General features: G+C 40.3%; 1 protein-coding gene across 1 annotated transcript in view; it reads left to right on the top strand.

Annotated features, from left to right (window-relative positions):
• The window catches only part of ACAD10 (acyl-CoA dehydrogenase family member 10), a 1,588,826-nt gene that overhangs the window by 499,070 nt on the left and 1,069,134 nt on the right, over positions 1 to 20,622 (top strand). The window contains exon 8 of the mRNA XM_044068620.1: positions 11,931 to 11,999. Within this exon, the coding sequence (XP_043924555.1) occupies positions 11,931 to 11,999 (69 nt within the window). The remainder of the gene's footprint in view (positions 1 to 11,930; positions 12,000 to 20,622) is intronic.

The following is a 20,622-nucleotide window of genomic DNA, read 5'->3' as shown; positions in this document are numbered from 1 at the left end:
CAGAAAGCCAGGACATGCTATTAAGTCATCTGGCATTTGTAAAGAAATTGCTAACTTCTCTGGGGGTACACCATAAATGAAAAGAAATCACATCTTGTACCCTGCCAACAAATTGTATTCCTGGGAGCAAGCTTGAATACAACATCCCAGATGGCCTACCTCACGCTAGAGAAACAAGTTCATTTGACAGCCTACTTCAAACTACTGGCCACAAAGACCCAGCTGTCTGCAAGGAAAATACTGCAAGCCCTGGGGTTCATGGCAGCCTGCATTCTACTAATTCCATATGCAAGTCTGCATATGAGGAAACTACAATGGTATCTAAAAAGCCTATGGTGCCAACATTCTCAGAATCTACAATCAATGATTCCTATCATACCTTGTCTACAGATAGAGTTCCTTTGGTGGGCAGAGGCCTGCCACCAAAACAAGGAACTGCCATTCACTCTACCCCAAGTAAGGAGACCTAGTACTAGAAAATCCTATGCTGAAAAATGGAAAAGATTCTGTTCCTGGAGCCAAACTCAGGGGATGGGCACAGCAGCGCCCAATTTACCTCAGATTCTTCAATACTTAACTGAGATGCTTCACAAGGGCCTTTCCTTTTCCTCCATCAAAATTCATGCCTCAGCCATTTCAGCTCATTACAATACAGAACCACCACTCCTCTCTCATCCACTGCTGAAGCAGTTCCTCAGAGAGGCCAAAAACTTAAGACCACCCAGGAGAGCCCCTACTCCAGCCTGGGACCTTAACTTTGTATTGGAAAAGCTCAATCTACCTCCTTTTGAGCCAGCTGTGAATGCAGAGTTGAAATTCCTTTTTTGGAAAACAGCCTTCCTTTTAACCATCACTTCAGCAAGAAGGGTGCCTGAATTACAGGCCCTCATGGCAGTGGAACCTTTCATCATCTGCCATGCAGACAGGTTGTCCCTCAGGACCAATCTTTCCTTCATGCTCAAGGTGGTATCCAGTGTGGCCCTTAATCAGTCCACTCATTTGCCAACCTTCTTTTCTAATCCACAGAACAAAGGGGAACAAATACTAAACTCCTTGGACGTGCACAGACAACTTAGATTTTACTTGGACTGGACTAAACCTCTCAGGAAATCTGAACAGTTGCTGGTTGCATTTGCTGCAGAGGCAGAGGGGAAGGCCATTTCAAAACAAACCATTTCTAAGTGGATAGGCCATTGCATTCATTTTTGCTATAAGCACCATGGAAATCCTACCCCACAGGGGATAAGACCACATTCAACTAGGGCTGCATCTACCTCTACAGCCTTTCTCAGAGGTGTCCCTACAAGGGACATCCTAGAAGCTGCTACCTGGAGTTCTGTACATACCTTCACCAAGCATTGCCACTTGCCAATTTTTTCTAAATCCTGAGCTGGCTTTGCCACTGCAGTCTTGCAGGGCCTTATAGCTGGTCCTAATGGTATCTAATTTCCTCCTCCCATCCTTAGATTTGGGAATCTACCCAAATATGATGACTGCAACAGTGAAACACGAAGCACATAGTACAGTTGTGTACACTTACCATAAACGTAGATGTTCGAGTGTATTCACTGTTGCAGTCCTGGTTACCCTCTCTCCAGCCCTTTGACTTTTCTCTGCTTTCTACTTGTCCTCTTTTTTGGCCATATCTTATGGCAATGGTATTTACCTTTTACTGGAGGTGTTCCACACCATGTAATTGCTTCCTATTTTGGGGGCTCCTGACATCTGGGGCAAGAAAAACTGATGTAATGGCGTCGGCTGCATGCTTTATACCCCTGACTACCTGACGTCATGCAAGATGAGACAGCAACCGACGCAGGACCCAAGACTTTGATAATCAGGCCGACTGAGGGCTACTGCAAGCAGATAATCCAAATGTGATGACTGCAATGGTGAATACACTCTAACATCTATATTTATGGTAAGTGTACACAACTGTACTTTTCAGTGGCACTCCTTTTTCTTTGTTTCTGTTTTCACACTGGGAGAGCTGAAGTTAAGTTGTTAATCACTGTGCAGCCATCATGGAAGTCCCCAGACAGGAGTCCGTGTTGGAAGAAGAGGAACAGGGTACTGTTCTCACATGTGGTGGCATATCACTTTCTCCTCTAATGTTCAAAAAAGTTAATAACTGTTTTTCTTGTGGGGAAACAAATCCCACATAAAGCTTTTCACTCATTTTTGTTTTGGGCCTCAGCACATCGTTGACTGCTCATATTGTGTTAAGTTTCATGCAAAACCTCTTAAACATAGGGCCAAGGTACCTGTAGCTCATATGGACTGCTTGTCTTTGGCTTCATCTGTAGCATCGCAACCTTTGACTTCTGCAGGTCCTGCAGTTGCTCCAATGGCTTTTGGTGTGATCCTAAAAAAGATAAAGATAAAAAAAAGTAGGGATCCAGAGACCGCAGACTATTGAGTCAGGCTGTAAGCTGAACGAAGACCTTGCTGAGGCAACTTTGCAGCCCCTGGTACCAGTGACTGCTAGGCCAGAGCCCTTTGGCACAACCTGTCATGAAGCAACCCTTGTCCCCGGCCTACCCATGACTACCACCACTGCTCACCTCAGTCCAGTTTGACTCAGCTATGCAGGCATTAGCTTCTGATGTCCAAGAAATGGTTCTGCAGACAGACCTTGCATCTCTTCCAACCTCCAGCGTTCCTCTCAAGGTTGTGATCGGGCAAATGCATCCTTCTGCTATGCCTGTTAAACTATCTGTCAAACAGAAATGCACTTGCCTGGTCTCATCTCTGTCCTCAGCCCCTGTGTCTCTGGCCAAAGTCCAGGATTTGGTCAAGATAGCACAGGAATTCATGGCTTTGATTAAATCCAGAGAAACTTAACAACCCTCTTCTGAAGCTACTCCGATGCTGACTAAAAGAACAAGGGAAGTGGCCATTTAAGAGGAGGATGAGGAGTCATCTGAAGATGAGGATGTGCTCAGTTATTTGGGTCATTTATAACCCCCAAACCTACTTTGACTCAGACTTGGATGGTACTCTCTCTTCTGCTTCCCCACCCGAAGACCTTTCCTTCAGTGATGCATTACACAAAATAGAAGAAGCTTGTAACTGGGAAGGAAAGCAGTTCTCCCAAGCGCAGATACATTATACTGATCTATTACCTTCTCATAGACCATTGGCTATTCCTCCAGTACACGGATGTTTTTGAGGATATAGCCTTACACCCTGACTGCTTTCCACGTGCACCTAGGAAACCAGACAGATTTTGTGGAGTGCTTGACTCAACAAACATCTCTACAAAAATCCCAATCTAGCCAACAGAAAGTTTTTTTCTTCTCAAGACAAGGTAATTTTCCTGAAAAGTTATTTGAATACCCTGCTCACAAAACAACTTATCTTGGCCAAATAGTTCTTAAGGATTTTAGGGTACATGACTTCATGTATCTTGATGGTCCGTTTAGCAAAGCTACACATGAGAAAGCTCCAGCAGTTTCTCAAAAATGTCTGGGAGCAATACACACAGTCTCTAGAAACTCTTCTCCCCTTGCTCTTGTGCCTCATGAAAGAACTTCTATGGTGGAAATATGCCATACAAATGAACCCAGGTGCAACCTTCCTGCTGCCTCAGGCAGACAGTTCCATCACCGCAAGACATCTTGGGGAGCCCACTCAGGCCTGCTGAGTGGGCAGGGCATTTGGTCCCCACAACAGAGGAAGTTGCATATCAATCTAAAGGAAATGCTAGCAGTCTTCCTAGCCATAAAAGCTTTCTGACAGCATTTAAGCCCAAGAACACTGCAAATCTGGACAGATAGTACCACTGTCATGTGGTACACAAACAAGAAAGAAGGACCTTGTCTTACCCACTGTGCAGCCTTGCCAGAAAGATCTGGATGTTAGGCCAAGATCTGGCCATCATTTCATAGCATCATATGTACCAGGTCGCATGAATCTCCTTTAAGACTCTGTGAGCAGGGAATTAGAAGATCCAAGCAAATGGATGTTGAAAGGGGAAGTAATGGATGTTGAAAAGGGGAGTATTCCCAGATCTCACCACTCCGTGGGAGTTCCCTTTAGAGACCTTTTTGCCTTTCTCCATAGCAACCACCTCCTGATGTTCTGCTCCAGAACACAGCAGGAGGGTGCCTGGAAGACAGATGCCTTCACTTGGAGCCACTGGAACTAGAATTGTATGCCTTTCCCCAATTTCCCTTGATTCCAAGGATGCATACAAAGATCAGGACTGTGACCAATCAAGCACGATACTGGTTTTACCTATTCTGATCCAGACAACTCTGGTTCTCTATACTCCTCACCTTCAGTGAGGGGAGGTTTTGCAACCTCCCAAAGGACATAGACCTTCTCAGCCAAATCAGGGAATTTGCCTTCTACCTCAGTCTAGTTGCCTGGAGGATTGGGTCATGACACCCACTTCGATGCCTTACCTAAAAGAGGGTGCTATTTATTCTAAATGAGGTAAGAAAGCCTAACACCAGAAAATCATACCTGGCAAAATGGGAGACATTTTTACCTGGTGTCATGGCTGGCACGCTATACCAGCTTAAGCAGACATCAGTTCAGAACTGCTTTACCTTTCACACCTGTTTGAACCAGGCCTTTCTTATTCTAGGATATAGGTCCATGTTTCTGCTATTTCAGCTTGCTTGCAGATTACACCACCACTCTTCTCTCACCTTGTAATGAAACTGTATCTAAAAGGGGTGAGTTACCTGAGACCTCCCAGAAAGCACCCCATTCTAGCATAGTATGTAAACTGTGTTTGGGAAAACTAAACCTGCCATCCTTTAATATGGCTGCTACTACACCTCTCAAGGTGCTTACCTGGGAGACCACCTTCCTTGTAGCTGTCACTTCAGCAAGAAGAATCTGTGAACTGCAAGCTCTCATGTATGTAAAGTCCTTCACTGTCTTCCACAGGGACGGGGTAAGCCTCAGAACAAACCCATCATTCATGCTTAAGGTGGTTTTAGAACCCAGCCCTTAACCAGGCAATCCACGTGCCAGTCTGCTTCCTAAACCCATGGAGTAAAGCATTAAGAATCCTCCTCTCACTGTATGTCCACAGACAGATCAGGTACCACCTGGACAAAACACAAATTATGGACAGGGCAGAGCAATTGTTGGTATCTTTCACAGAGGGAAAATAAGGTAAGCCTGTTTCAGAGCAAACCATCTCTGAATGGATTGCAGACTGCATCAGGTTCTGTTACACACACCATAGAAAGCCTCTACTAGACCACAGTAGAGCCTATTCCACCAGGCATAGGACAACAACCACTGCTTTCCTCAAAGGAGTTCCCACTCAAGCCATCCTAGAGGCAGCCACTTGGAATTCTGTTCACACTTTTAACAAACACTGTAACTTAGGACAGGTCTCCAGGGTCAGGGCAGGGTTTACTTCCGCCATCCTACAAAATATTTCCTAAACCTACAGTAATCTCCTCCACCCTCAAAAAAATATTCCCAAGGATTAATACTGTAACATTGACTACAAAGAAAACAGTTGTGCCCCATTTACCTTAACTGGAGATGTTTGAGTAGATCAGTGTTGCAGTACATATTCTAACCCTTCTACCCCTCTGTGTAGGGACCATGTCGGTATCCCTTTGGCTCATTCCAGCTGTACACATTTCCTTCTGTTTTGCATTCACAACCAACACCAGACAGCTGGGGAGGTTGTGCTGTCCTCTGGCATCAAACTACTTTTCTCTGCTTAGAAAGACCAGAAGATGGTGCCGATGTACAGCCTTCTTTATACTCTGATGTTCGAATGTCTGTCATTGAGCGTCTGTGTACTTGGGATGATGCTAAGACTCTGGACATGGGGTTGGTTGCAGGCTTCTGCATAGCAGCAAGTTCCAAGGATTAGTAATGCAACACTGATGTACTCAAACATCTACAGTTATGGTAAGTGGGACACAAGTATACTTTCTTTAGCACATAGCACAACCCCTCATTTGAGGTCCCAGACCTGCAGCACTGTGAGATCAGTGTCTGTAGGATCCCCTGCATCAAGTATGTCACAGCATCACAGAAAGTCACCATCCACCTCACGCTACAGCTCCTTCTCAAGATCTCATTTAGGTTTCATCTACCTTATCTTTGGTAGATGTTATGTAGGACACATTTGATCTTGACCTGCAGTGATTCAAGCTTACACCATTTATGCAATTACAGTTGTACGTCTACACAGAGATGTCAGTGTTTAACTGTAAAGGAAATGAGATGTTAATAAAAAAAAATTATAAGAAAAGAAAAATGCATGAGTGCAGAATTAAACGCATTACTAGGACAACCATTTGCATGCATTTGATTTCAGTAAAGAAATTGCTTATAAGTAAAGGAAATAAAATTGCATTATCAATTCAGCAATGGTACAGCTATCAAATAACCATGACATACAACTTAAAGAATAAAAAAAGTGCATAATAATCCTAACATGTTAACTAGCACTGCTGCCACTTCACTCTTAGCTTTGTAAAAATGATGAATCTCTGAGAACACCACTTCTTGTGTTTAAGAAAATGAAACAAACTTAAGAAAGAGCTAATAAGTCATTTTAGATGAGCAAGAGTGAAGCAGAGGAAAATTACATGATACTAAAAAAGCACATTAAACATCTTCTATTTAAAGTGCAAAGTGTGCATATATGTTAAATAATGAAATAACACTATATTCAGTTTGCAAACTCATGAGAATCAGTACATGTATACTGAAGTACACCACCTAAATAGAAAGTCTTGTGAAAATCCTGTAAAATATGTAGTTATTCCCTACATCATACCTTATGACATCACTGAATAGGGTCTATATTAGATCAGCGAACGCTTAAAAAAGCGTACGCTGATTGATCGAACTTATGTAAGCGAAAGCTTAAAATATCGAAGCAACAGAAACCCAATTTTTTTCCTAGGGAAAGAATTCGGTTGTCCTTTTCTGTTGCTTCGGTATTTTCAGTGCTGTGGTGGAAAGTTACGGGTCGGGCTCAGGTAAGTGTGCAATTGTGTGGATGTGAGTGTTAGGGCGGGTTAGGTGAGTAAGGGTTAGGGCGCGGGTTAGGTATGTGTGCGATTGTGTGGACGTGAGGGTTAGGGCGGGTTAGGTGAGTTATGGTTAGGGAGCGGGTGAGGTGAGTGTGCGATAGTGACGGACCTTAGAGTTTGGGTTAAGGTAAGTGGATAGTTAGTGGTGTGTGTATAGTTTAGTGTAGGGTTAGGTGTCAGATTTTAGGTGTATGTGTGTGGATTGCTGTTTGTTTGGTGTGCTTGTGTTGTGTGTATGTGTTTTGCATCAGAGATTTTTTTCCCTAGGAAAAAATCGCTGTTCTGACAGTTCGAGATTGTAAGCTTTCGCTTACTTAAGTTCGATCAATCAGCGTTCGCTTTTTTAAGCGTTTGCTGATCTAATATAAACCCACTGAATAGTCGTCAGTAAACACTTAGGCATGACATTTACCAACAATATCCAAAATATGAAATAACCGCAAACCACAGGCTAAGACGGACTGCGTAGGACCATAAAGACTTCCAGTTCCACGAGTATTACTGCATAAAAAAACTTTATTCAAAGTGATTGCGCGCTTTCATCCTGCTTGATGGGACTTCATCATAATCTAAAATCAGTAAAGAAATAAATGGCCTTGTATAGCCTGAAATCATTCCCAATTAATCAGTCATTACATCTTGTTAAAAATTAAAAGGGCAAGTAACAAAATTGTCAGTTAAGTCACCACAAAACACTAAAGGTGAACAAATACTAATTAAAAAATAACACATGAGCACTTCTATAATGAATGTAAAAACTTATGCTGTGCATACACGCCGTTACCTATCTAAACTGGGCTACTTAAGAATGTTCAGCTCTAAGTTATAGAACAGATTTCAAAGAAATATTTTCATTAATACTGGTGGGGGGGGTAGAGGCATTCAACATTAACTGCCACTTCACTTCTTTTTCTTCAAGCAAAACTTTGTGGTCACCACCCCTAGGGTAGACTGCTAATTTTTCCAGTATACCATATTTAAATGTATGGCATCCCGGACTACTAGACAGATGTCTATAAAGCGTTGTTGGTATTTTGTTTCCTAAATCTGATGTGTGCTCATATATTCTATTTTTTTAACGCCCTGTCTTTTTTCCTAACATAAAATGCTGGACCTGGTGAACACACCGCTAAATGTATGACACATAGTTTTGCAATTACCATTTTTAAAGGAAACCCTTGTTTTATTAATATTTTCCATCTGTAACTCAGCAGTCTCCGAAATGTAAGAACATTGACTACATGAGCCACACTTTTTGGTACCAAGGTTAACCGTAACATTTGGATGAATCTGTACATTTTCTAGATTATTTTTCAAATTGGCTCCTGTTTTGTATACAAAACATAGGCATTCTCCTACAAGGCTAAAAATCTCCCCATTGCTTATTAGTAAATTCCAGTTTCTAGTAAACACGTCCTTAATCTCTTCTGTGTATGGACTATATTCTAATACAAGGGCCCTGTTGTAATCACTATAATTCTTGTTTTATACTAAAGGCTCAAAATGTTCCCCTAAAAGGGGTCTGTACCTGTCATTCCATTGGGATAGAACATATTCCACTAAGTCTTTCACTAGCTTAGGTGGATACCCCCTCTCAGGAAACATGCATCCTACCGTGTCTAATTCCTTTACCACATCCTCATAAGTAGATTTCATCTGGGCCACTCTGATGCATTGTCCTTTCAGAATAATTTTTTTCTGGGTGTAAGGGTGACAGCTACTATATTCAAGGTAGGAATTACTAAAAGTGGGCTTACAATACACTTTGGATTTAAACCCTTTATTAGAATGGGAGATATAGGTGTCTAGATATGAAATGCCAGTACAATCATAAATGTACATAAAACTGAAAAAAATACTAAACATTGTTCAAATATTTCATAAAGTTGTTGATTTCTGTAATGCTCCCTTTCCAGAGAATAAAGACTTCATCCAGAAACCGTACATATAACTTCAAATTTCCTGAAAATTCTCTATTAAACACGTTTCTTTTCCCATTCAGTAAGGACAAGATTAGTGAATATGGGGGCCCCATAGCAACACCTTTTATCTGCTTGAAATATTCCCCTTCGAAATAGATGAAATTATTTTCCAACACTGTAGTCATAAACTCAGCTACTAGTTGTACCTTGTCCCACTGTAAACTGGAAAATTTCACCATGCTGTCTTGAAACAATTCCAACCCTTTCTTCTTGGGTATGGAAGTAAAAAGTTCAGCTACGTCAGTGGTTAAAAATATAAGATCTTTTTCCCCATAGTTCTTTTTTTTAATCTCCCTAGAAAGTCCCAAGAATCTTTTAAAATATATTGCACTTTTGTATAAGTATGTTTTAACCAACTATCTGTAACCACTCCATATGGGAAAGTTTTGGACTTGCTACTAGACACTATAGGATGAAGTGTGGGTTTAAAAACATATTTATGAACCTTTGGGACCCTGAATATGGTGGCCAGTACTGGGTTCCTAACCTTCAGATAATTATAAGTGTCCAGGGAAATTCTTTGATCTAATAAATATTCCTCCAAACATAAATCCATTCTTCGGTGGGGTATATTAATCTCATTAATAGATATAGACTCATACACCTCAGTGTTATGTAAAATTTCATACATCCTATTGAGATACTCAAACTTGTCAAAGAAGTCAATACCCCCTCCCTTGTCTGGTTGCATAACCATAATAGCCGTGCTGTGCCGAAGCTTACAAAACGCGTCCCATTCAGTTTTGGTTAAATTAAAAAACTTTTTCTTACTCTTATTTTTTATCTGGTCTTAGGTTTTGTAAAGATCCTCCACAACAACTTTCTTCAATACTGCTAGGGAAGAGTGAACCTTGTTTTATGCTACTTGGATTTTTATCTGTATTAAAGAATTTGGCTTTTAAAGTGACGTGTTTGTCTCGCAACAGCCTTGGTGGTATGTCTCATCTTTTTTCCTGCATTTCTCTACTTGTTGAGACCACCTTTGGTAACATAGTGTTTTTGTTTTTATGTATTATCTAGAACTAAAACAAAATCTGTTTTTTCACTCTTATCTTTGTTTCCTAACCTATTTTAACACCTTAAAATCACTCTAAGTGGTTTATTTGTAATGTTAGCTGTTTTCCACAACATGGCTACAAATGGGGCTTGATGTATCAATGTGATCGTGTTCTCCCTCAACCCTTTCTCTTTCCCATAATGCTTTGTGTGACTCATGCCAGACATAAGGAAGTAACTTTGAATTCCCATGCCATTGACATATAATGTGATTTGTGATGGTCACGGTTATTTTCTTTACCGTCTGTAAAAGTACTGCTTCTTTTCTGTCTCTAATCCCTCATTTATGTGTGGCTCAGACCTTGTTTTACACTATACTTCGAAGTTATCCAGCTACAGTCAGAAAAGTAACTAAATTGCAGGCCTTTGTTCACGGTTTTCTTTTGTAGTCCGAGAGTTACTTTGTGAATGTTTCATAGGGTAGAATGAGACAAAGTGATATTATTGATATTATCAGTTTTACTTAAGTTAGCATTACACATTTTTATTGTAAAGGACATAATTGATTGAAAGTTGCAATCATGTGACTGTATTTAACATCATGTATATTTAAACTTGGGTGTAACGAGCTTAGTTTATCTGAAGAAGTCCTGCCAGTGAGTACGATGAAAAGCGCTTAATCATATTAAATACGCGTATGCTGTTTGTACCGTTGGCTCTACTTGGTTTTCCTTTCATCTGTTTTTTTTTTTTTTTTACTTTTCTCAGTCTGTGTGTTAAAATTACAAATAAAGCATTCAGAGTGATTTTGTTGTTAAAATAGATCAGGAAAAAAAGACAGAGTGGAAAAAGCAGATTTTTTTTAGTTTTGTGGTGGAGTTTTCCTTTAACCATCTGTTCCAGCTGCCAGATAATTGCAGGGTAGACTAAAGTGGTGATTTCTGACAATTTGATGGATACCTCTAACGATGTAAACAGAGAGACAGTCGCTCAGCGTATCAGCAGGAGTGTTTGTGTGGGTGATGTCATTTGTCTCAGAGTTGAGTATCTAGTCAAGTAGTGATTCTTAGTTACTGATCTTGTCCTAACTTTTGGTGTGGTTGATCAGTTGTGTGAAACCATGAAGGTTTATAGGGTGTAAAATTTGAAGGGCCAGCGGTTTTGTGGTGCCAGTCTGTGTTTAGCTCTCTTAGTATAACAGTTTCATGGGTGATGTTTGCTTTGACCCAAGATAAGAAGCTTCTGGTAGTGGAGATGATTTTGCTTGATGGTATGTGTAAGGCAATGATGCATTTACTTTTGTATGGGTTACGCTTTAGAAAGTTAATGAGTATTTTGGTATAATGGATATTATGTTGGTAGAATATTATGTTGGTAGAGTGAGTGGGCTACAGAATGGCAACTCTTCCAGCTCGATTGGCTTTTCTGTGTGTTATGGGAGAATAGATAAAAAGAATGGTCCACTTGGATTTTTTTTTTGATCTAACCATTTAGGAAATGGGGTGTTTCATAGCTGGATTAAGGAGGTGGTGGCTAGAAATTAAGCCTGACCCTAGGGTTCAGGGTGCTTAAACCTTGAAGATGGTTTACAAACTCAGATGTTACTCAGTTAACACACTGGTGATAAACTTGCCAACTGAATATACAGTAGTATAGACTATTGAGCAGTAATGTGATAAGATGTGAATTATAATTTAAAAGAAGACATTTAAATTAGTCACCTCTTAAAAAGTCTCTGTATGAAGTACTGAGTAAATAGGTAAGTTATTTGCATTTGATATCATTCTGTTTCATCGTTGTTTGATCTTAGTTGTGTAAACTACATTGGACATTGCACAGTCAAGTTAGTTTTTCAAAAGAACATTTATGAACTATGTTCAGTCTGTAAGTACTATTTTTTTCAACCTTTTTTTCTTTTCCATAGGGTAATGAAGGCCCTTGGAGATGCAGGGGTTCCAGTGCCTCAAGTAATTGAACTCTGTGAAGACTCAAGGTAATTATTGTTAAGAAGACTTCACGAAGTACAAAGGTAGAAGCAACATTATTTAACGAAGTAACTTGTTTGTTATGTTATTTGGAAATAAGATAGCAATGAATGGAAAGCATCACATTAATTTATGTTAAATTTTGAGAGTAGAATTATTAATAATAATAATTAAGAGACTTTTGAGACAGCTGCACACTGATCAAGAGCTTAATGTTAGCTCCCCCAGTCTAAAAACAGAAACTGCGAAAAAGGAGTGCCATTGAAAGTGTTATTTAGGTAAAATTCAGTTACTGACTGTTGCATACATAGCCTGGATGCCACCAAATAAGAAATTGAAGAATCTGAAAGAAAGTCAGCAAGGAAATATGAAGAGAAAACACTCTGGGAAAGATCCTACTGCTGTTCAGCAAAAAACAGTTCTAAGATTCAGCTTTGGTTCAAGAAATGGCTTTCAGTAATTTAGAGGAAAAAAAATAAATCCAATGTACTCAGAAGTGATTAAAATAAATGAAACATTTAATGAATAAGTCAACTTAAATACCAAAAAGCTAGAAAAAATAAGAAGCTTTAACTAGCTATTCAAATGAACTGATAAAACTGCAAAAATCAATCAGAAGTTGAAATGAAGAATAAGCTGGCTGAGTGTGAGGCTTCTTTTTAGAAGAGCCGATTCAAAAAATAGAGTTAGAAGACAGTGTGTGCAGAGAACATGCAAGATTTTCTACTGTACCAAAGAAACTGGAAGGAGCAGACCTTATTTATTAATGTTATGAAAGCACAAATAAGTGACTGAACTGGTATTCCAAAGCAGGACTTGTTAATTGGAAGGACACATTAAGTGTATGCGCTAAACCTGGTTATGAGAAAGCAGCCAAACCAGTATTGGTAAAGATGCAGACATACCCAGCAAAAAAGAGTTGATCCCGACAAAATTATGGCAGAAGGGAAAGTGTTAAAAATTTGAGACCGCAGACAGTTTGTGGAAAATGATTAATCATTTTACGCCAGACAAAAGAGGATTGTCAAGAGGTAGGTGTAAAATTCAAGCTGCTGTATCCAGTTGTCTTCAGATTAATTTTTTTCCTGAAGGATCAAAGACATTTTTGATGCAGGACAGACTTAGGAGGAAACAAAAAGTTTATCCAATAAACATTGAGCCAGCAAGCAGAAGGGGACTCTACTTCTGGTTCTTCTCACAATAAAGCTCCAAGAGAGACTTTGCCAAGGAAACCTTTTCCAGTGTTTCAAAGGAAAATGCTTTGGAGACCAGAAAAAAAAGCACACGAATTGAACAGAAGAATCAGGAGTACCTTAGACTTCAACCAGAGTGTAATGCTGGAGGATGGAGATGATCAGGTAAAAGGCCATCACCACTGAAATTATTGAATGAATGTGAGATTATAAAGTATCAATCACATTTGTGAAATATGGCTTTGAAAATAAAAGTAGCTGAGAAAGGACTGAACTTTTGCTAATATTGTTAAACTTGTGTGATAAACTGTAAAGCATATACCCCACATTATATCTTTTTAAAAGGACACTAAAGGGGAAAAGAAGTAACTGTAAGTAAAACAAGTTTTATTCTTATTAGTATTTATATAAGACGTATCATGATATAAACTGCATGTTATATTGTAAAGCAGTTTTGCATAATGTGGAATCAGGGCAATTTTAAATGTAGGGGAAGAGTCCTTCCAGTGGCTGTTGTGTGTGTTAAATATATTGAAGTAAATAAGTACAATTTTTAGCTGTAACGATATAGGTTTACAGTATGAGAGAGGAAATGCTAAGCAAATGCAAGTTTAAGTGAGTATAATCCTGTGATCTTGGGCTGCTTGGGGTTGGAATTGGTATAATAAAGATGTTTGACTCCTAGACACAAGGTGCAAGGTTTGATTCTCACCTGTGGAAGGTAAATTTGCTAGGCTGAAGATGGCGTACAAGGAGAGCTAGCTTAGAACCTGCATATGAACCTGTGATATGTAGAAATAATTTCCCTTGTTTTTACAAGGGTGGATGTCTAGATTAATGTTCTTGACTTAAGCTATTAACAAGTTTATTTTTGGTAGAAAATACGTTTGAAATTAAGATGAAATGCTGAATGCCATGAAAAATTCTAAGCTCAATGCATCCCATTAGCTAATATTCTCAGTGACAGGCAAGAAGTCTGCAGCTGAAGGCAGTTAGCCAGGGGAATTTTGTGCATTCTGTTTTGAGTGAAATTTACAAACAGTCCTCCATGCATCTACAAGTTGTTTGCTGTTTTTTTCCACACTGCTGACTACTTTTACATTGAGACAACTGTTTTGCAAGTACAACCAATTAATCTTGAGATTTCTAAGTATTTTTGCTGAAATAAGTACAACTTTTAAAGGTACAGTGGCAAATATGTCAATGAAAAATAAAGTTTGAAATTATAAGTAGTGAATAAGAGATGATAGCATCCCCAGCAGCCTTAATACTTTAATGTGTTTAATAGAACAGTTCATAATTTAGTTTTATTTAATGGTAGCTAGTGCACATTTCCTTAGAGCTAAACGTTAATGTTTTCTGAAGGCATATAAACTGTTTTTCACTACTGGGAGAGAAGTAGAGAGGAGAAAATAACAGACAACAGTCAATGTAAGTGGGAGTACAGTTTTTAGTATGTACTTTAGAATTCTTAAAATGCAATTAGTTTTTTTTGTTTGAGGGTTTTCATTAAAGCAAGAAGTGTTGAGAAATGTGACATAAGTTCAAATGGAGATAAAGCAACAAATATGTAAAAAATCAGCCTACCAAACATTGGTGTATGCATGTTACATAAAAGTTGGAAATACATATTCAAAAAACTGCCATGTGTTAGTAAGTAGGAGCAAAAACCTTTATTAATTTATTTTATTTTATTTAGTTTAGTTTACATTTGTTTACCAGGGACGTCCAACTGGGCCAGTGGCCCTTTTTTCAGTGGAGGCCTGGGGAGAAAAGCTCCATTACAAAAACACATTGCAAACAGTACAAGAAACTGATAACAATCAAGAATACATAACTTTGATAAATACAGGTAGTAGTTCATACATAAAGAATAAAAATTGAGACAGTAATGTAAAGTGGTCAGAAAGAAAGAAAGCTAACAAATAAAATAGCATGAAATAGCATGTGCCATCATAGAGAAGTCACTGTAGATCAATGTCAGGGTTTTGGTGGCAAATGTTTGAGATACATGTATGGTATATGTACAAGAATATGACTGATGTTGCTATGCTAGTTTTACTCGTTCTAAGCAGTGATAGGATAGCTAAGGCAGTGTTGAGGTGAAGTGCAAGAAGGAAGGAATATGATGAACCTGTAGGAAGCTTGAGCTAGGTAGATAAAGATGGCAGCAGTAGTAAACTTGAGCTAGATAGAGAGAAATTAGAATTCCATGAGTTTGTGGGGCTAGAATTTAGTAAGGGAAGCGATAATACTGGCAAATAGCAGTGCTACAGGAGACATGTTTGGAAAGAATAAGCATGTGAATTTGACAAAGAAAGGATTTTCAGGATGGATATTCAGCAAATAACAGGGACAAAGGAAAAGGAGAGCAATACTGAATGTTAAGTCTCCAGTAGTGATAGAAGAGGAAAATAAACGCAATAATGGTATATCTGGGGTAGTAAAGGGCAGTTGGCAAGGAGGAGGATTACACTGTCTTGTATTCACATTCCACCAAAACTGCTGTTATGGTGCTTAAGAAATTTTTGGCTAAAATAATTGGTTTTCAACAGAGAATATTACATATAGGTGGAACTGGAACTTGATTTGCAATAGTGAGGGTATATCAGAGGAGCCTGGAAAGGAAAATAAGACAAAAAGGGTAGATCTCTGAAGCAATTTATGGAAATATTTGGTATGGAAGATGTGAATTCAGTAGTAGCAGCTTGATCAGAATTTACATATTATTCCCCAAGGTGCAATAACTGGGCTAGACTTGACAGAAATGATATTTCAGAGGGATATGTGCCAGAAATTATATTTCAGAGGGATATGTGCATTTAATTGAAAGCTTCATAGGTTCATAGGTTCATAGGTTCATACTAGGCTATCTGCCCGAGGGCATTTACAAGCCTAGCCCATCGTTTTGTGGCTTAGGCCACCCCTTTAGTATGGGGAACTATACCCATTATTTTTCTGTGCCTCTGTCGAGCAGTGACACTGAGGTAATCCCTGGGGTATATCTGCGATCTCCCATCCATTGGTCAAGATTTCTCTTGAACAAGGCCAGCGAGGTGCTCTGCCTCACATGTACCGGGATTTTGTTCCACAGCATAGGGAGTCTTTGGGTGATGAATCTATCCCTCCAGCACGTCCTATTAATAGCCGTGTCAAGGTTTAAGTCTCCGCCCTTGTGGCTCTGATGGATCTAGATTTTTGAGGTGAAGCATATTCATCAAATCTGGGTTTGACATGGCCTTGTATGTTAGGCAAAGGTCACCTCTGAGCACTTTAGGGTGGCGACTGAATAGAGCTGGAGTTCTTTCAGTCGGGCAGCATAGGACAGATTTTTGAGACCCTTTATCCTTTTGGTGAGGAACTTTGTGGCCTCTCCAGCTGCTGCAAGTGTCGGGTCAGATACATTCGAATGGGGCATTGTACTCAATCATTGGTCTGATGAGTGATGAGTAAAGGGAGACTATGACCTCCCTTGATCTAGATGAGAATCCCTTCATGATAAGGTGGGCAATGTAGAAGGTCTTCCTAACTACTTTAGCTACATGGGTGTCGAATGACAGACTACTATCAACCTGGGTCCCCAGGTCCCTGATAACTTCTTCTGTGCTCAGTGGATTGCCACCTATTTGGTAGCTAGGGGTAACCTTGTTTTTCCCGAAGGGTATGACTATGCATTTTTGGCATTTAACTTTAGGCCGTGGCTCTGGCACCAGTTATCCGTTTCTGTGAGACCCTTCTGAAGGATATCTGTGTCAGATGTGTTTTCTACTATGGCCCAGTTTGCAGTCATCTGCAAACTTTGTCAGCCATAACCCTCCTGTGTTTGCTTGTACTTGGAAAAGTAGATGCCAAACAAGAGTGGGCCCAGGACTGAGCCCTGTGGGACACCACTTGTGACAGGCTTTGAGTCTGACATGGCGCCAGCAGCTCTGACCCTGTGGGTTCTGTCACTCAGCCAGTTTGCAACCCATCTTGTGATGTATGGGTTGACATTTAAGCTGATGAGTTTTTCAATGATACCCGAATGGGGTATTGTATCGAAGGCCTTAGCCAGATCGAGGTAGGCTGTATGGACTGCCTTTCCCTCATCAATGGCTTTGGTGACTGTTTGAAAAAGTCAACCAAGTTTAAAAGGCATGATCTGCCTTTGACAAAGCCAAACTGGGTTGGATCCAAAGTCTGCAAATTCCCTATGTCTTTATTTATGAGGTCCATTATGATCCTCTCCATGGCTTTGCAGATAAGGCTTGTCAAGCTAATGGGCGGTAATTTCCAGGGTCGGTGGAGGCACCGCCTTTGTGAAGTGGTACCACAGTTGCAGTGCGCCACTCCTGGGTACGTATCCAGAGGTAAGACTTTGATTAAACAGCTGTCCTAGCTGTGGGTTTAATTCCTCATTGAGTTCATGGAGCACACAGCCGGGGACACCATCAGGTCCCATGGATGCTGTGTTTTTGCTTTGGAGAGAGCAGTTCTCACTTGGGCGCTGGAGATGTTTGGGGGCTGCAATCGTTTGGTATAGATATCTCTCCTTTTGGGGGGGGAGAAGTTTGCACTGAACCTGTCAGCCAGTATGTTGGCAATGTCTGTAGGATCAGTAATCTTCACATCATTTTGAACTAGCTCTGAGCATATCTGGGAGTTTCCTCCCAGGTTTCTAACATAGCTAAAGAAGGCCTTATGATTGTCTTTTGAGTCTTTAGCTATTTTTCTCAAATTTGCTTTGGATGATTTTATGAGAGCTCTTAGTTTTTACTTATAGTGATCAAGGGTGTCTTACCTTTTAAGGATTTTGCTCTATCTTGTAGTAGCTTCCTCCTTTTGTTGTAGAGTTTGTTTATGGCTGGGGTCCACCAGACTGGATGCTTGCCTTTGGTACAAAGAGTCTTTGTTTTGCTTGGGATTGCCTTATCCATGCAGTCCTGCAGGTGCTGGTAGAAGGCATTTGTAAGTGATTCAGCGGCTTGAGTACTGTTTTCCGCTCGGGGCCTTAAAGGAGACCACACTAGTCTTTAGAAGTGTGAAGTCGGCTTTTGAGAAGTTCTTTACTGTGGTCTTTTTATTTCAGGTGGGGGTGGGATGAGGACCTCCAGCGAGATTAGTTTGTGGTCTGATCTCACCAGTGAGGGGTACACCTCGGTGTTGAACATTGTGCTCCCATGTTCGTGATGATGAGATCAAGTATGTTATCTCCTCTTGTGGGGATGGTGACTAGTTGTTCCATGGCATTTGAGTTTATGAATTCCAGGAACTTTTGGGCTAGGGTGTTTGGGCTTGAGTAGTGTTCCCAGTCTATATTAGGGTAATTGAAGTCACCTAGTATGATGGTGTTTGGTGATACATTTATCCCTCTAGTGTTTTCAGGAAGGCCATGTGAGGTTCCTGAGTTTGTGAGGGTGGCCTGTAACATGCTACAATTTGCAGAGCAGTCTTGCCTATGGTTAATTGCACCTGGATGGTCTCCGATGCATCGTGCGTTGCCACCAGTCTTGAGGTGTGGGTGTCCTTGATGAATATGGATACCCCCTCCTTTCTTGGTATTGTCCAGATTTTGGGGCGGAGCATGATATGAGGTAAAACCTGATAGCCGGGGTGCTCTCAGGAGCCTTGAACCAGGTTTCTGTCACAGCACAGACATCGATGTTCTCCATACTGAGAAGGGCCTCGAGTGCGTGCATTTTGAGATTTAGACTTCTGGCATTGAGCAGCATTACCCTTAGTTTTTTTCCTTTTTGTGTTCTAGGGTGGTAGGTTTAGAATTTGAGCCTTGCCTAAAAAGGCACTATGGGGTGGCAAGAGCCTTTGCCAATATCCGGAATCCCAGGGGTGACAGGTGCAAGCCGTCCCTCAGCGTGGCTTGTCCAGCATGTCATCCCAGGCAGACAGACACTGGATCCCCTTTGAATGACACCAGTGTTTAAGCCAATTGTTAAAGCTGATCATCTTATCTCTGTATTGTGGCATCATTCTTGGTGAAGGTAGGATACTGCTCAAGGTCAGGGTCATACCTGTCTGGGCTACATAATCAGAGAGCTCCTCAATGTCTCTTTTCATGTAGTCCAAGGAGGTGCGTCTCAGGTCGTTTACACCAGCGTGGACAATGACTGAATCATATTTGTACCTGCTGTTGAGAGACCTGAGTGCTTGCGTTATGTGGCGGATTCTAGCGCCCGACAGGCAGCTTACTGTGACCTTCTCCTTACTCAGTCTGGTGGCGGGACGTCAGTGTGTCTGACTATGGAGTCACCAATGACTAGTGTGTCTGGCATTGTGTTTGGCCTTAAGGGCTGTGACTGTTTGACACTCTGACTGTGAGGTCTATGTGTTGCAGGTGTTGTGTTCTGAGGTGGTGGTTGTTTGGGTGTCTGCTTTGGTGGCCTCTGCTGTTTTGGTAGATTTTTGATCAGAGCCTCCGAGTATGTCTTTGTGTGTTTATGTGTATGATTTGAGGTTGTAATGGTAATATGTGAGACTGGGTCTATAGTGTGTGTGGTAACCTTCTCCTCCTGACTGGTCTTGCCAGTCCTATGTTGAGAGAGCTCAGCCTCCAGTTTGGCCGTGTAGTTGCATCTCTCAGCACCCATCCAATAACTATTTCATGTCATGCAGTAATTAAAGCAAAGTTAAAAATGCATGGCATAGAAGTGAAAAAGACACTGCTGGTTTGCCACCTACCTGTTAAAAAGAGAGGAATTTAATGAATAGATCATGGAAATTATTCAAGTTATTAGGGAAGGTGGACATTTATTCAGAATTTATAGCTAAGTCAGTGAGATAAAATGAAAATGTAGTTTAAAATAGTGTAGAAATAAAAGAGAAATAAATATGAAGTAATAGGAATTAAAGTATTAAATTTAACAGAGCAGCTGTCTTAGCGTAAAGTATCTCTCTAAAAAAAGATATTTAGGCATTTTCAAAACACGTAGACCTCGTGGTATAACTCTGAAGAAATGCATGTTTCTAAGCATTTATGCTGCCACTGAGTCCTTTTCAATTTCATTACATTTGTTTCCATTTCGCGAATTAACATAAGCATTTTCTGCACATCTTCAGTATTAACACCAACTTCTTTGTTCTCACTTAAATTCTCGATTGTAGAAGCCAAGAGCGAGTTGTTTTCGGCCTGCAGTAGACGTTTGAATCTCTCAAACGATTAGGATTATTATACTCCAGTTTCAGTTCTATTCCCTCTGCCATGTTCCTCTGACTTACTGAAACAAAGGGAATAAGTTTAACAGAGCAGCTGTCAGAGAATAAAGTATCTGTCTGAAAAAAGAGACCAAAGTCCACAGCAAAACAGTATAACAACTCGGAGAGAAATACACCACGGCCTATTGAGGAAAGAAAAATTGTTTAATTCAGTTAGCGCTTTCGTGTCGCATGTAGATGTTTTTATATAAATGAGTTTTTAATATATATATTTTTTCTATAGATGTTT

The sequence above is a fragment of the Protopterus annectens genome, chromosome 4.part0 (assembly GCF_019279795.1).
Source record: "Protopterus annectens isolate FY-2018-M chromosome 4.part0, PAN1.0, whole genome shotgun sequence".
Lineage (NCBI taxonomy): Eukaryota > Metazoa > Chordata > Ceratodontiformes > Protopteridae > Protopterus > Protopterus annectens.
The sequence above is the reverse complement of the archived record's forward strand: the minus strand, read 5'-3'. Positions and strand labels throughout refer to the sequence as shown.